The following is an 18,923-nucleotide window of genomic DNA, read 5'->3' as shown; positions in this document are numbered from 1 at the left end:
TTACAGAAGATATTTAAAATACAAGCGCACCTTTACTAAAATAGAAAAGTTGTCAAAAATGTACGATTTAATGACAAAAAGCTGATTAGAACCATTATTCAATAAATTACTGAATTATCGAAACTTTAAATTACAATAAAAATCAAACGGCTATACTAATTTTTCAAAACCCTTTAGGGGTTTTACTCTGCTGGGGTAGTACTTTTATTCCATTAAAGTCAAGTCTTAACCCAAAAAAAATTTTTCCAAAATTGTTACACTATGTAATCACAGAGTTCGTTAGAGAGCATTTACACCTTCGGTAAAAATTTCCAGAACGGAAAATTTTTCATTGGAGTAAGAGAGACAGACTGTGTATCTGACTCTCTTACTTTAATGCAAATTTTCCTTTCTGGATAATTTTTACAGAAGGTGTAAACGCTCCATTATAAGTGTATAAATAACTTTATTTAGTGATTTATTTAGTACCTAATAACATTTAATTAAATATTTTTTATGAAAATAGTAATTATTATTAAAATAACAATAGTATTTGGTCTAAATCATTTTCAAATTATTTTTTAATTCCTGTGGTTTTGCTTTGACATGAAAAGCACGATTTTTCACTATAGGTACATATTATTTGTGATGATTATAACGACTCACGGTATTTGGCGCACAAGTTCAAAACGTTATCCAATTACCGTGACACCAAAAAACGTCTTAAATTAAGACGTTTTTGGTGTTTAAGACACTAAAAACGTCTCAAAATAAGACACCTCTTTTTACAGTGATAGTCTTTGTTGGTCATAATCTTTAAAAAATTAAAGTAATATCGAGAAAATTTTAAGTCTTTAGAATTGTTTTTCACTTTTTCTTTTTTTTACTATTTAAAGGTTAAAAAACTTATAAGTTAACAAAAAACAATAAGGGTTGAGCAGTATTTTTTTGTAATAATTTTGAATATTAATAATTTTATTGTATTGTTATTTGATTGGTATAGAATTTTCGATGCAGAGTGTCGAAGCCAACTTCATGATGATTTTCTTTCTATTTATTTCGTTAATAAATGTCAAAAAGACAGCTGCATAAAATATACATCAAAATCAAAACATTCAACATTATTATAATAATTATTACTTTCGATTAAAAATATTTCACAATTGAAGTGCTCATTTCAAAATTTTTCGTGATTTTCATCATTCAAATATGACAATTGTCATAAATGGATATTCATATAATGCAGATCCGAGGAATGTGAATATCTTATAAGGTATTTAATTAATTTCTAAAAAGTTATGATTTCTAATATTTATTTTCCTAAAATTTGAAAATTTCCATAATTTTAATAAAAGTTAGAAAATTGTTTTAAAAAAAACTAAGATTAAGAAATAAAAATTATTTTGTATATTTTCTGTTTCTCAATCAGAGTTTTGTTTATAAAGTTATAAATTTCTTTTTTAAATAAAAGAAAATTTTTTTATTATTTTTTATCACAATTTATTAACAAAATTCTGCTTTTCTTGGGAATAAAATTATAATTTTCATCATTTTTATACTAAAAGTTCCAAAATTAATTTATTTATAAAACACTTTTACAGAAAATTTGAAATATCTTTAGGAAAAAAATCCTTATAATTTCTATTTCTTAATTACGATTTTTAACTTCATTTTTATCTTTTTTTAAAAGTTTTGTTAAAAAATTTGCATAATTTATATTTTCTATTATAATTTTTTAACGAAATCTCAAGTATTTATTTTTAAAGAATTAAAAAATTTTCGTAAATTTAATTTTCTAATTATATATCTATTGGTCGTCATTGCAAAAATTGAATATTGTTAGAAATTTTTTTTGAAAATTGTCTTTATAATAAGAAAAAGAAATTTTTAGACAATGACCTTTATTAGAAAAATTTTTTTTAGAAATTCACCTTTATTAGAAAAAAATTTTTTAGAAAATAAAAAATTAGAAAATTCGTTTTAGAAAAACTGTACCCCAATCCAAATTTATGACCAATTCATCATCCAAGTTTTTTTAATTATACTTCATTTAAAATTTATTCATAGGAATTTCTAAACAACAGTTGCCAAATTATATATGAGAGTAAGAATTTTTTAAACGTACCACCTAAAATTCAAAAAATTTATTTTTAGCCAAAATGTTATTTTTTTCTAATAGTATTATATATAAAAAAACACTATATTAAAGGATTTGACAAAAAAATGTGTTATTATTATAAACAATTAAAGTTTTTGGACACTTTTTTTAAAAACATTAATTAAAAAATCTTTTAAACCGATTTTAATGATCCAAGAGGCATTCTTTTTTATTTGAGTAAAAGTTTTGAATAAAATTTTTGTTGTAAAAAATATTGAAATTTAATAAATAAACAAATTATTTATTTATAACAAATTAGCAGAAAAGCATGTTCCCAATCGAATTTTAAAATGAAAAAAATAGTACTTATTCTTTGAATAACACTGAGTAATATTCTGTTGAGAAAAAAAATGGCACGGCTTGGATAACTGACTTTTTTAAACATTGTTAATCCCAAGCAGGTCAGGATTTGCATGCGGCGTTACGTGCAACGGCCCTTTGACGCGAGAATATAAAAGAATATCAGAGGAATATCAAAAAACCTATTAAAGTAATGTTTAAGTGTTTCTTATGTATGAAAAAAACTATAACAATTTGTTTAATTGTTTAAACAACTAATTGTTGTTATTTTTTTCATAAACTGTACTTAGGATTATAAATTTATAGTTTTTTTTCAATTGTGCAATTTTTTATGAAAAAAATTCTATTGATTATAAAAATTACTTATTTAAAAATGAATATAAATTAAAAACCGCTGCCAAGTTGTATATTTTTTTGTATAATTTTGGTGTTCATTTCATGAACACTTCACTTCCTCATAGAGATAAAAATAATATAAATATATGAATAACTTTTTATAAATATGGTAAAAGTGATTGAATTTTGGGTCAATCAATTTATTTTTAAATACCCTACAAGATAGTTACAATAATTTAATAGTTAAACAAAAATTTTCAAACAAAAATGTTGAGAAAATGTCATTTTTCACAATTTTTGGTTTTTAAAATACCAATAATTTAGAAATTAATTATCGAATTAGGTAAATTATTATATGTAATTTCCTGCATTAATTTTTGATTTTTAATTCAATTAAAAAAAATTCTAAATTCGAATATCCTAAATATTTACTGTTTTCACACAACTTTCATTTTTTTAATGCACTATTATTAACAATAACACTGACACAAATATCTTTTATTAGTATATAAACGATTATAATCTATATAAACCTTAAAACAATAACGCAATTTAACCGAAGAAAATTTTGGGGGGTAACGGGGAGCGAACTTGGGTCCCGCTGGACTAATTCCATCTCTTATGAACCCAGCCACTCGAAGTCCCAAAACACTACTGTGTAAATTTTAGGATTTAATAAGATCTAAATGTGGGGCATGACATGCCCAACCACATACTCGGCGAATTAAGGCACTTTTCCTATGTGACGGCCGAAATTCTAGGCTTTTTTCAGGAATTTTTTTTCACAGAAAATAAAATATAATTCTATAATTTATTTTACATGTTATAATTGATGTCTAAAAATATACAAAAAAAATTTATAATAATAAATAATAATAATAATAATAATAATTATTAATAATTATTAATTAATAATAAATAGTAATAATAATTAATAATTATTAATAATTATTTTTATGTGTCAAAGGCGACTCCTTTGAAAATGCACGGGTAAACGGTCGCAACGATAACTTTCTTCAGTATTGTCTGAAATAAAAAAATCAAACGTAGTTTTACTCAGTAGGCTTACTGTTACCGTGTGAACCTCAATGAACAATTTATCTTAATAAATAACAAAATGGAGGACTTTTAAAATAAATTTCAAAAATCGCTTGTTTTTTTCGTTATTAATTGTTTAAAAAAATAGGAAATTGTTTATGTAAAATCATGACCGAGGTTCACACGATAGCTACTCATGTATAGAATAATGCCTCCAAATTGCAAACCGATCGGTTAAATAGATTTTGAGTAAACCTTGCCACCAGTTAGAAAAAATGGTTTTGAGAAAAACGCGTTTAAAGTTTTGGTAGCTGTAGCTCGCGCCCGTGCACTGTTTAATTCTACGCGCGGTAACTTTGTTAGTTTTTCAAATATCTGTCTAAAACTTTTACATGATATTTCTAAGATATTGTACTTAAAAAAAAACAAACAAAAAAATAATATAAAATGAGAAATTTCAAATCCAGATGTGCACGTCGAACCGGAAGATTTCGCTGCAAATTTACATTGGTCAAAGAAAATGGAGTATACGTTAAAGGAAAACAAAATCGACATTCTTGCAACAGTTTCAATACATGTGCCGAAAAGAATAATACAGCAAGAAAAATTATGATTGAAAGATGCAAAGATCTACCACTCGAATTAAAAAGCATTTTCGATAGCGTTAGAAGAGAGTAAGTTTTTATCGTAGAATAGAACGGGGCGATGCAGCCAATTGCTTCTTATTTCTGCATAACTTTTTGAAATAGTGAGCCGTTTATAATTTATAATGCTTATGGTAGTTTACTTTGGATGCTAGTAAATGGGCGTTATTGCTGCAGCAATTTATAAGTGACAGCATCATTTATAAAATCAGACTTTTGGATGTAACTTTTCTAAGAGTTATTTTTATGAAAAGTGTTTTTGAATGCAGAATTCAGTGCTGAAAACGATGGAGTAAATGAAATTGTAATATTTTTAATATTAAGGGTTTTATTAATGTTTTTTTGAAAAAGTACTCGTGGGGTTAGGTAGCCAACGCTAATAAATTTTTCGTCTTTTTGTGTTGATTCTATTGGTTCTTCTAAACGTTTGTTTCTTTTTTTTCTACATTTTTTTTAAGAATAACAAATTTATATTTCCTTAAAATGTTAAATTACATTAATGTTATTATAATATTATTCAAATGTAAATTTTTTTAACAAAAACAGTAAATTAAGGACAACTACCTTGTTATAATTCACCAATTTTAACTTTAAGTTATGTTTATTAACTATTAAAACAGTTGGCAGCCTCACCCTACGTTTTTGTAAATATGCCAAAAACGTAATCTTTTGGAAAAACGATTGTCGAAATTTTTAATTGCAACCCACGTCAAAATGTTCTATGGCAATTTTTTAACTAAAAAACGAGCTTTTTAAGGAAGCATTAAAATTAAAAAAAAACTATTCAAATAACTGCCTCGCAAAACCAAAATGTGCCATCTTGTCTGCCTCGACTCGTTCTATTCTACTTAATTATAATTGATTGATATGATTAAGATCCTAATATTTTCTGTTACCCTTAAGGACAGACTCTTATATTCTTACGTTTTTGGGGTCTGTGAAACCGAATATGACCATGAAAAATTTTGTAAATTGATCATTTTCCCGCTACCACCCTCTTTACACCCCCCACACGGGAGTCAGAAATTTCCCTGGTTAAAAAACCGGACAAATTTAAGACTAATTCGAAATTTGTCCGAAACAGTGCGGTTTATGGTCAAGCTTTTGTCAGCCGAAATTAATCCGAATAAATCCGAATAACAACAACAATAACTGTGAATAACTAGTAAATTTGGAAGTTGGTCCCATGAAGTCCGAAATTAATCAGTTAATTTTAATTAGTGAATCCGGAATTAGTCCGAAACAGTCAAAAATTAGTCCGGACAATTTAGTGAATTTTAATAAAAAAATAATTATACAAGTTACACATATTAATTATTATTACTTTAGGATTTACTTTTTTTTTATTCAAAATATTTTTCGATTTACCAATCGCAATTTTATTTACATTAACTTAAAATTTCTAACGCTTGGGGATTCGAACATACACCTATCTAACATTATATCGCACAGAAATCGAATACACTAACCACTATACCACGCTCGCATGGGAGTTCAAATTCATAATAGAATTTATAAAGTGCCACGAAAAGAAATGCCAAAAAACTAACACATCAGTGTTAATTATAATATTAAAAAAGATAACTAATAATTCTAGTGTAAAATCAAATTGACTGCAAAAGTAAATTTTTTTATTTATCATAAATAAATACCCTGAATAAAAAGTCGGACCGATTTCGAACTAATCCGGAATTTGTCAACAGTACAGTTTAATGAGGAGTTTTTCACCCTGAAATAAGTTTAAAATCAATACCGTTTTTTACACCTATTGAATCCGTAATTAGTCCGATTTAGTCCAAAGTTAGTCAGATCATATGCAACTAGTAATTATAATTATAGTTTGAATTTATCTGCATTTAATACAAATTGTTTTTAATATACAAATTCAATATATATCTAATTCTGGTCAAGTTTGTTTTTAAAATTCTAAAATTATATGTATTTACGTTTTTTAAATATATTACTGTTTTAAAAAGGTTAATTGTAAAAAATTAAATTTATTTACATGCTTTTAAAACGAAGAAAACTGTCGAAGCCCTGATCAGAGCCCTATTTCATATCTAGTGAACACCCCACTTAGGGGTTTTGGCCAAAAATTCTGGTCAAACCCACAAAATAAAAGAATTATTAAAACGATAGTATAATTACTTCCTTTAATTGTATTCTTCAATTGTTCATTATTTTTTATTAAAAGTAATAAATTTTAGAGATTTGATTTTTTTTACACTTTATTTAAACAAAGAAAACTGTCGAGGCCCTGATCAGTACCCTATCTAAAATCTAATGAACACCCTACCTGGGGTTCTGGCTAGGAATTCTAGTCAAACCCCTAAAGTAAAAAAATTATTAAATAACTAAAATAATGATTGCCTTTCATTGTTAATAACTTCTACAACAAAAAGGAATTCTAAAAACTGTATTAAAAAAAAAAATTTTAATAGGGAAAACTGTCGTGGCTTTAACCAGAACCCTATTTTAAATAGGGCAAAGTGGGGCATTTTCTGCACGGAAATTCCTATGTTTTTGGGTCGCTACTCGAAGAGTAATCTGTGGCGAATCATGCATGGAGTAGATGTTATGAATATAGCATAGACACTAACTAGCGAAAAGTATAAGAGTTCGCCTGAATATCAGTCGACTACATGAAAAGTTTCGAGCATTAATCCTAACAGATTTTTCTCCGTGTAAAACCGCGAAAGATCACCAAAAACTAATTCGTCTCTCCCTTTACTCCCTATAACCCCATAAATACACCCCTGGAGGGGGTTAAAATACAATTTTCACGAAAAGTCAAATACGGCGTCTAGTTCTATTTTTTTGTCTCTGAAACAGAAAAAAACCACCAAAAATAAATTTGTTCCCTCCTCCACCCCTAGCACTTTAGTACTCCTAAAGAAGAGGTTGATCTTTTCGGTTTCATGAAAAGTCGTGTATACTTTTTATGAAACCGAAAATTTTAAATCCCTTTATGGGCAGTATGAGAGTGCTAGGGCGTGAAGAAAAAAACTAATTTATTTTTGGTAGTCTTTCCGGATTTAAAGACCAAAAAAATATAGGAATAGACACCGCATTTAACTTTTCGTTAAAATTGTAATTTAAGCCTCCCCGGTAAGAAGCGTAGAATAGAAAAGAATTCAATTTCTAGAAAATATGCTTGAAAACGAGATTTTTGAATTATTATGAATACGCGAATTTACCTCGAAGCTCTATTTCAGGGGAACCATCAAAATTTTAGAAAAATCAATTCTTCTCTATTGCTCTCGTCGATTTGCAGATACACGGAGAGAAAAAGAAAGTTTTAACTGCTTTCTTTTGAGTCGTCATGCTAATTTTATAAAGTCAAGTAATGATAACCGGAGAGCCAGGCCGTTTTGACTTGGCTCTCCTGTTGAGTCTTTAGTTTTCGTCAGTCAAAAAAAAAATTTACTACTGATATCGATCCAGCCATTGACACTACTTGAGGCAGCCAGGCCAAAACTGCCTGGCTGTCAAATTGTGCTGACTTGGGAATCAGAGGTTATGTTAAGGGGAGAGCCCGGCGAAATTTGAACCTATCAAAATATCCATCGCTGAGAGGAGCCAAATTTTTTTTTAGCATCATTTTAGATGCAAAATTATAATTTGGTGTCAAATTTGAAAAAAAAAATTTGTTGGCCATTTTCAAAAAATTTTTTTTTTCAAAATTTGAATTTTTCAAAATCGATACGATTGATTGTTGGGGGACATCTGAATAGCTTGTAAAAAAAATTTCGTTAAAAAATATTAAAAATTGTAGAAGTAGTTCCACTTTTTAGGTTAAAATTTTGCAAATATTGCATTAAAAACGATCTTTTTTAACTATTATTTCTTATTTTTCACTCAAAATACACAAATACACTTACACACACATAATACATACATAAACACACATAAAAAAAAATTTTTTTATATTTAAAAAAAAATTTTTTTTTTTCAAAATTTGAATTTTTCAAAACCGATACGTTTAATTGTTGGGGGACATCTGAAAAGCTTGTAAAAAAAATTTCGTTGAAAAATATTAAAAATTGTAGAAGTAGTTCCACTTTTTAGGTTAAAATTTTGCAAATATTGCATTAAAAACGCTCTTTTTTTAACTATTATTTCTTATTTTTCACTCAAAATACACAAATACACTTACACACACATAATTCATACATAAACACATAAAAAAATACTAAAAAAACATAAACACTTTATATATAAGAAATAATAGTTAAAAAAGAGCGTTTTTAATGCAATATTTGCAAAATTTTAACCTAAAAAGTGGAACTACTTCTACAATCTTTAATATTTTTCAACGAAATTTTTTTTACAAGCTTTTCAGATGTCCCCCAACAATCAAACGTATCGGTTTTGAAAACTTCAAATTTTGAAAAAAAAAAATTTTTGAAAATGTCCAAAAAAAAATTTTTTTTAAATATAAAAAATTTTTTTTTAATGTGTGTTTATGTATGTATTATGTGTGTATAAGTGTATTTGTGTATTTTGAGTGAAAAATAAGAAATAATAGTTAAAAAAGAGCGTTTTTAATGCAATATTTGCAGAATTTTAACCTAAAAAGTGGAACTACTTCTACAATTATTAATATTTTTTAACGAAATTTTTTTTACAAGCTATTCAGATGTCCCCCAACAATCAATCGTATCGATTTTAAAAAATTCAAATTTTGAAAAAAAAAAATTTTTGAAAATGGCCAAAAAATTTTTTTTTTCAAATTTGACACCAAATTATAATTTTGCATCTAAAATGATGCTAAAAAAAATTTGGCACCTCTCAGCGATGGATATTTTGATAGGTTCAAATTTCGCCGGTCTCTCCCCTTAACGCCTGCGTCGGTCAAGTAGTTTTAACCGTGGTCTCCGGTTGGTATAACTTTCTTTTTCTCTCCGTGTAGAAAAGAATCCAAATTTTCTATTTTTCTTCATGCGCGAAATTTTATGATATTAAAAGTTATTGAAAAAAATATGGAGTTCGAGAAGTTCTATTCTTTTGAATTGACTGGATTGACTTCTAAAGATTTTAGGTAGTCAATTCAAAAGAATAGAATGTTCGACGAGTAAATATGAAATGTTTATTCTTCTCAATAGACTGCTTCAAATTTCAGAAGCGCATTAAAAGGACTACAACTTTTGACAAACAATTTGGAAAAGCCTAATCTTTACAATTGTCTGTAGGAGCTCTTCTAGTTATTGTCTTAAAATAAAACGCAGTGACAGTTATGTTTCGAGTCGTGTGAATTTCATTGTAATTTCAATGCTAAACTATTAAAATTAAATATTAAAACTAGTGAAAATATGGTTAAAAAACGCAAAGTGATTCCGATAAAATATAAAATGCTCTTACTGACAGGAATTTTCATGTGTTCAATGTTTAACGTCAAGTTTTGAAACCTAACCTCACTTTCTAGTAGAATCTTGAGTGGTATTGAGTCAATTCAATGGAATAGAAATTTCTACTGATTTGCTATAGATTCTGATTCTTTTGAATGAGCGTTTCATATTTTTGTGAAGTCAATTCAGAATAATAAATTTTTTTGAAATTTTGGTAGTTCCCGTGCAATTCTACGCTTTTTACCGGGTCCTCCAAAGGGTGTACTTATTTATGGGGTTCTAGGGAGTAAAGGAAGAGACGAATTTGTTTTTAGTGGTCTTTTTCGGTTTCAACGCGAGACCAGAGTATATCTGCGAATTTATTTAATGACGCGGATATCTCTCCCTCTCGCTTATCATTGATTTTTCAATGATAGAATTTTTTTTGCAGAATGCTGTTTCCTAATAGCTGCTGCATTTTTAAATAATTATAATTTATAAATAATATATTATTTATATAAATTATTAAAAATAAATAATTAATTAAATAAATATAATAAACAAAAATTATAAACATTAATTTATTATTATTTAATTAAAAAATTTATTTAAAAAATTTTTTTTCTCTTGGTTGCCAATATTCGGCCAATATTGGACCAATATTAACAACCAATGATTGGCGAACCCGTTACATCCCAAGCATCAGCCCATATTGGTCCAATATTGAGAGTCAATCGGCGCCCAGCACGGCAACCAATATTGGACCGATATTGGACCGTTTATAGTCTATATTGGCAATTTCTCACTGGGTAGACTTATGCCATCTGACGCCACCACTACTTTTCAGGCAGAGTAGATGGAATTAGTACATCTCTGCGTAGAATAATACTATGCAGCGATGGACTAATATTATCTACTCGCCTGAAAAGTAGTAGTGGGGGTCCGATAAAATAAGTCTATTGGCCGCCCAATGGTATAATACTAGCAGATTTCTTTCCGTGCACAAATCTATGAAAATAAACATAATTGCGAACAAGGGGAATCGAACCTACGACCTACGGACTTATAGACTAACGCTCTAACCACTATGCTAACGACGCGTGTGTGCAGTAAAGTTTTAAAATCTTAGTATCATTCAGACTTACAATTATTGAATCAAAGATGAGAAAAAAAAGGAATACGTTAAAAATAATAAATTGAAATAAAATAAATTAAACTACATTTTTAATAATTGACTTAAATAATTTAATTTTTGCATTTAACATTTTACAAGTGCTAATTATTGAATAATTTTTTATTCATAATAAGAAGTATAATAATATTTTAATAAGAATCAAATTATTGTTGAGATTAAAGTTTAAATTTTATTTATAATTTTAATTTGTTTAAATAATTTATTACTTACAAAAGTAAACAATTATGTTAAATTATTATTATCATTATTAAATGTAGTAAAAATAAAAAATGAATATCTGTAAACTAAAATATTAATTTTTTTCAATAAATTTATATTTATAAATATTCATAAATTTTTTTTATAATTTCTTTGCAGTTTATGTAAAAAAGCAATATTGGCAAAGAGCGTTTTAAATCATTTTTCTATACTCAGTCAGCACTTGCCGCTGTGGCTTGACAAGCTTTGACGAAACAAAAAGTCTGTATTGCGCCAGCACTAATTGTCGAGGCTCGGCTAGACTACAGCCGAACAATAGTCTGAGTACTAAGCCAGTGGTGAACAATGGCACTACACTAGCATTTCCCATCGGGATGAGCGCAAAGGGTATTACGACTCAGGCAAGATTTCGGGACCTCAGCTTCGTCTCGAGTGCGAAATTGTGTCCCATCTGTCCCTTATTTTATAGCTATCGTCCCAATCATCTATTTTACGCCCTTGATACGAAAATAACTATAAATAACTATAACTATAAATAACTATAACTATAAATCGAAATTAATTTCTTTTGATTTAATTACTAATATTCTATCATATTATTATTATAAATAATGAGATATCTCATTAAAAATTGAAGTTTAATAGTATTTTAAAGATAAAAAATATTATACGTATCAAAATTTCAATTTATATTTTGTACATTGTTATTAAGGCTTGAAAATGATCAGAAGCCTACAAATTTAAATTATAAAAAAGAAAAACAAGTAATGCTTCGCGTGAGAAGGAAAATGGGCTACAAACAACCGACATCTCTACTCAACGTTGCGGAAATAATATTTTCATCTTTCTTACCATCAGTTACATTATTGAAAGCAGTTATTATAAAGAACGATAAAACAGCTCTAATTTTTTCTAGTGCAAATTTAATAGAAAAATTGAATGAAGTTGACGAAATCTTTTTAGATGGAACCTTTAAAGTAAGAGACAATATTTTATTTAATAATAGCATTTAGAGGCCTTTTACGGTTAAAGATGTTCGTTTTTTACAAAAATATTGTATAAATTGCTACAAGTTTCGACTTTAATTAGGTCCTCATCAGGCAATTTTTTAAAAATAATAAATAAATTTTTAATCTTAAAACGAAAATAAGCAAATCAAAAACACATCTTGTGTTTGATCGCATTAATAATCATATAATAAAAGGTTAAATTTAAAAAAAAAATTTGAAAACCATGATGGTAAGAAAGTTCAAGATAATAAGAAAGTTCATGGTAAAAACCATCGTAATGAAAATCATTTTAAAAGGCCTCTAAATACTATTACCAATATTATTAGAAAACGGTTCTTAAATAAATATTTTATTTACATAATTAAGTTTTTTGTCATTATAATACAATTAAATTATGATATCAAAAGCAAAACCTGGAAATAATTTCTATTTAGAGTCAGTTGGGATAAATAAAAACAGATTTGCTAAGTTTTACCGATAACATAAGTTTTTTCTTTTAAATCGGAATACTTTCGATTTTCTTATGTATTGAGTTCCGTGGAACAATTTTATGGGACAGTAAAAAATATGGGTATCATTAAATCGCAATAATCAAACTAATTAATTAAAATATACGTTATGAAACATCTATAATATTAAATCAATAGAACTTATAATAAATATACAATTACAGGTTACTCCTAGAATTCCAAAAGTTTGTCAACTTTATACCATATTGATAAGGATTATGGATAAGGTAAACTGTATACATACAAAAAGAAATTTATTCTAAAATTAAATTATAAGTATTCATATGTATATACTTATATAATATATACATATGAGTGCGACACGTTCAAACTAGGAAGGCATCTTTGCACTCTACTGTACACAATCACCAGGCCGCACTGAGAAAAGTAGATATTAAAAATCTTAATATACTAGATATTAAGAAAAGATGCTAATGCATATCATCTAGATGTTATGGTTTAATATCTAAGATATTAAAGAGTATAATCTGTAAATGTGAGGTATACGTTTAAACACGTATTTTTCCAATATCTGAGATATTAAATTTGGACATCTAAGATGTTTACATATTTGACTGTCACAGATATTGACCATTAATATCTAGATACTAAAGCTTAATATCCATTTTGCTCAGTGCATTTGGTAAAAGTGAAAAACTTTTAAATTAATGAAAACATTTCGTACATTTACCATGTAAAATCGGTAAATGTGCACATTGACCAGTGTTGGTTGGTAAATATTGATATTTCATTTTGTAACCATTTTAATTTATTATTTAAATTATCTTCCGAAAACTATTATTTATTTTGACAAGGATTACTCCCATGGCATTTCGAATTGCATAACAGATTGTGTGCTTTACAGCTGCATTTTTTGTGTTACACTTCCCCTTACAGAAACATCTTTGAAATCCTTGTCCACCAGTCAAGGATTGTAAGGATACTATTTCCCGCAAAGATATTTCTATATCTGGGACATCGTCAGGAGAAAGAAATTTTTGTCTGCAGACTGTAAATTGATTTCTGTTATAACTGTGTTTTAGTCGTCCTTCTCTAGTTCCTAATAAATACTGCAATTCAATTGAATTCATTATTTAAAATAATATTTTTCGAGGTTTCATACTTCTATTTATAACCTATTTTTAACAAATCAAATTATTTATTTTTTATAAAATTATTATTTATTATTTAAACGTATATTTCATTTCACATTCTTAACGAACTTTGTACACATTACACTTCAAACTAAATTTGAAAAATCTCGCCCACAGAAAAGTTCGAATTCTGCACCTTCGGGACACAAGTCGGATATAGGGGATGATGGGGCAAGGATAGTTAGATTCTGTATTGTTTAAATGGCTTGTTCAAATTAGCATTATCATTCAAAATATTTTCGGGTCTAAATACCAATAAATGATAGTAAGAATTGGAAGTAAATCTGCCACCATTATTTATCACATTATCTCTGCTATTTCTTTTTTCATCTTCACTATCTGCCTAGGTAGAAATTCGTCAATTTGTTTTCTTCTAGTAGCTGTAGACTCAAGAGCGAGTTTTACTTGCCAAGACAATTTGGCCAGTCCTAAATAAATGACTGGCCAGTATCACTGGATAAAAGCAATTCCCCTTTGTGAACAGTACTTTTGTCAAGTCACTGGCCAGAAAATCTGATCATAATAGTGATAAGAATTTCTTTCCAGACACTGTCCAGTCACTGATTCCAAGAATTATTTAAGATTCCACCTAGAAAAACTGGTCCACCAGTGATAAGAAAAAATTGCCGATTCTTATTAAAAGAATTATTCTAGTTTTTTCCAAATCTCTAGCCAGAAAATCGTGATACACTGAAAAAAATAATAGACAAAATGTGCTTTTTACTCAGTCAATTTTTGCCTAAGAACAAAAGCAATACACGTAAAGCAATTTTTTCTTTGAAAAAAAAGTAATTTTTGCCTAAACTAAGGCAACTTTTGCCTTTATTTTCGGCAAAAAATGCTTTTTTTAAAAGAAACAATTGCTTTATTCGTATTGCTTTTGTTCTTAGGCAAAAATTGCCTGAGTAAAAAGCACATTCTGCCAGATACTAAGGAAAATAGCACCAGTCCCATAAAAATACACTCTTACTCAATCATTTATAATTAGATATTTAAAATAATTTTTATGTTCCATACGGTAAAAAACAGAAAAGTCTAAAGTAACTTTATTTAAAAGTTATGATCGTTTCACTGTCAAATAATTACCAAAGTTTATATTTTTCTAAATTTTGACAAGATAAGCCGACAAGTCTCTGACAAGTGACTAAACAGTTTATCTGCTCATAATTTCTGATCATTACTTCTGAAAAATCACTGGCCAGAAATTCTTGTCACAATCGGAATAGAACTTCAGTTCTTAAACTTGTAGTTATGATAAGTTACTATCTAGACATCGTGGCTGCGTGTGGTTCGATCCCCCATGCGTGAGAATTTTTCATTCTTACTCTCTCTTCTTTTTTTAAGTGCATATGCACTTATTCATGTTTCAAAACTCTTCCACGTAAAAATAAGTGCATATACACGTAAAATAAGTGAAATTTCACTTATGAGTAAATTGAATTTCACTTATTTCAAGTGTATATGCACTTATTTTTTTACGTGGAAGAGTATTGACTTATTCAGATTTAGAGAGTAGATTTAAGTGTTATTAGTAGAGTAATTGTTCATTAGTCTTAAATATTTGATTAAACACAAAAATATAAATAAATATTTAATTATAAACAAAATAAAAAGAACCAGGAAAAATTATATTTTATTCTAGATTTTGAGCAGAAAACTGTCCAGTTACTGGTCATTTACTTACCAATCACTGGCCAGATAATCTAACCATTGACTGCTAAAGCAGCGCGTTACATTTCTAATCAATCACTTGCCAGATTTTCTGATCAATCACTAATCAGAATCTAGAAAAACTTTCCATTTGTAATGATAGGGTTTTTATTTGCTGGGAATTCGCTCGCCGGATGGAGTTCGGGTTCCCTTAAATATTAATTAAATAAATAATTATCCATAGTTAATGGCGTAAAGCGCCATCTATTGAGCTTAACTTGATTTCTGTGATTCTGAGTAAAGGTGTAGTCAATAACGAGGCGAGAATTAAACCTTCGAAAGAAAAGTATATTATAATAAAATAATATTTTACAAAAAATAATAAATAATTAGAAATTATTAACAATAATAAAGTAGAAAATAATAATAATAATTCCAGTACGACGAAAATAAAATAATGATCGAGAATCTAATCGAGAAATAATAATAACAATATAATTTCGAGACGCGAGTAAATTAACATTTACTAATCAAATAATTATTAACAATAAAAATAACTAAAATGCGAGTAATAAAATATTCGAAACTAGTTTACATAGATTTTCCTTTTGTCTGAAACTATCGCATACTATCGAGTTTATAATTCACGAAACTAGTCTAGAATTCATTCCATAATCTATCATGACCGACGCGACCAAGACGTGCACTCTGAGGAAACTGAATCTGCTCTTCGTTAAGGCAGAAACAAGATTCTAATACCGGAAACGCTGCCGATATTCTTGTCCGACGCGAAAGATTTGTGAATTAGGAACTCAACGGTCGATTTCTTGTCCAGAGTGCTCCCTGAGAGAAGAAATCATCTCCGTAGCTTAGCCTCAGGTGCAATAAGAGCTCCTACATACACCTGGGGGGCAGAGTATAGAAATAGGAAATCTTTACCACGAGGTCCTCTCGTGAGAGCTCCCGCAGGGAGGTCCAAGTGGTAAAATGGCTAGGGAGTGAGTTCGTAACCATCCTTCCCAAGGAGCTCCTTGAAGCATGTCAGGCTACGTACTGAGGAGTTTGAATCGTGTCGCGAGATATAAGAGTTTCGCTCTGTCGCGGTACGAAGAGAGCGAGTGGTGGGGGGGAGCGACTGCAGGCGGCGCGAATTACGTGCGCGTTTGCTACTCTCTCCTTGCATTAACGCAAAATACGACGACGATGGCTGTACTGTACAATGCATGCAATTTGCTATATTATAGCCCATCGTTACACATTGATTGGTCATTATAGAGTTCAAATTTCTACCTGGGTGCATTAATACCAGCAAACCTTCCTAATAGTCTAATCCTTATGTTGCAACTCAAAATGAGCTCATGTTAAACGCCATATAACGTGGCGCTACCTACTAGGTTCATTTTGTTGCGTTTCAAATTAAGTAGCGTAGGCTACTCAATTTGAACCTAGGTTTTTTCAATGTTGAAATCTCCAACAATCACTCATTTCTCTTCTAGAAATTCCGCTTCTTCCAACCTTTCAAAAATTTTAACAGTATTTGATAATACTCACTATTTTCATAATTACATACTGTCCACACAACAGATATCCCATGTTCATTAATTATTTAAGTTTCTATAACTTCTTCCTCCAGTTGTGTAATTTGACTTTTCTATACACCGATCCTTTTTAATGCCTAATATATACCCATCCATTGCCCTTCCCTTTTTTTCTTTTTTTTGACAATATGAATTCATAATTAAAATCCGTAGAAAGTTTGTTTTTTATTTTATTTAACATCTTTTTTTCCAAACCAAGTTTCTATAACAGTTTAATTCAAATAGGCTGTTGGAGCTGTTTTTATTTTGATGACACGCAGATCAAGTGATTTGTATACAGCAGTGTTTGAAAAATTAAATGAGTTTTGCCCAATGTTGACAGAAAAATTACGAATGGTAATGGGAGACTGCGAAGCAGCTGTCATGAAGAGCATAAGGGAAACTTATTCAAATTGCCGTATACAGAATCTGTTGGTTTCATTCAAAGAAGGTAAAAGTCATAAAAAAAATTGTATCATACACCTTAGAATGGATTGTTTAGAAACTCGAAAATAAACAATTATTTATTTTTATGTTTTTGGTTACACACTTTCTTCAATAAAAAAAATGTGTATGTGTACCGATTTTTATCTCACTAAATTCAAAAACACAAGTCAAAAGATGTTGTTAAAATCGATAAAGATTTTTAAATAAAGAATTCATTAAAATCCAAACAACTTTGATATCCTCTTAATAGTAAATATTCATATTAGATTTATTAAAGGGGAGTGACACCTTTGACCCGAAAAAATATTGATTTTATTTATTTTTTGCTTAAACGATACTTTATGAGGTGTAGAATAGAAATGATATCATGAGAAGTAATTTCAAAGTTATTTTATGTGAAACAAATCGATATCTGGAAAAGGTGTCCAAGAGCGCTTCGAGTTATTTTAGCACCAATGGCTATTTTTTTATCGCAGCAGCTCAAGAATACAAAAGACAGCTTCAAATTATTCGAAAGGATGGAAATGAAGAAAATATTAATGTAGAAAGTCACTTATATGGTGCAGGCATCATAGATTAACAGTGGTTTCATTTTTCATATTTTCACATTACATAAGTTTAAATGCGTTTTCTCGAAGTGACATTTTTCAAAACGGTGGGCAATCTAGCCAGAACAGTTTTGATTAGACTGACTTCGTCAGCTAAATCTATCACAGATTCAGAAAAACCTTGAATTTTTGTTTTCGATTAAACGGTTTAATCAGAAATATTGTCCACCGATTTGCCCTACATAGAAACGAGACTAACTTCGGCGCCCTCTATATGCAACAAATTGAAATTTTTTTTAAGTATAATATATTTTCTTAAACTTAAAAAGTTAATAAATAAAGGTCCCCCCAAACCAAATTTTGTTTACATTATTCCTGTATCTTAAAAAAATTCATGAAAAACAGGTTCAAAAGGCACCTCAAAGGTACGTGTCACTCCCCCTTATAGAAAATATTATACTACACAAAATTTGCAAAACTAAAATGTACATTTAATCAACATAAAATTTCTTACCTCCACTTGTTTAATTATCAGTCAGTTCGAGAATATTGGGAAAGCACGTGTAAATTAAAGAATGCTAATGAACTTATTCTGGAAATGGCATCAAACTTGCCATTACTTCCAGTCAATAAGTTTTTAGACGGTATTGATGAAATAGAAAAGGAAATAAACAATTACCCTGAAAAGTACCACGAAAAATTAATAAAATTCATCAAATATCTGAGAAAATATTGGGGCCCGAAGAAAATAATTATTGTGTTGGAGATCTTATTCACAGAACCAATAATTTAAGTGAGTCGGCAAATAAGAGACTTTTACTCGATTAGGAGGACTACATCCAGGAATCTGGAA

The 18,923-nt window shown here is 28.7% G+C and overlaps 1 protein-coding gene across 1 annotated transcript; it reads left to right on the top strand.

Moving 5' to 3' along the window:
* Positions 1–4,066: 4,066 nt before the first annotated feature.
* Positions 4,067–17,526, top strand: LOC122503234 (the record flags this gene model as incomplete). The annotated part of the gene is made up of 3 exons (XM_043613708.1): positions 4,067–4,485; positions 11,888–12,152; positions 17,322–17,526. Coding segments are annotated over exons 1-3 (697 nt in total), but the record flags the coding sequence as incomplete, so codon positions are not given.
* Positions 17,527–18,923: the final 1,397 nt, after the last annotated feature.

The sequence above is a fragment of the Leptopilina heterotoma genome, unplaced genomic scaffold, assembly GCF_015476425.1.
Source record: "Leptopilina heterotoma isolate Lh14 unplaced genomic scaffold, ASM1547642v1 Lhet_251, whole genome shotgun sequence".
NCBI classification, from domain to species: domain Eukaryota; kingdom Metazoa; phylum Arthropoda; class Insecta; order Hymenoptera; family Figitidae; genus Leptopilina; species Leptopilina heterotoma.
Note: the sequence above shows the minus strand (reverse complement) of the source record. Positions and strands in the feature narration are given on the sequence as shown.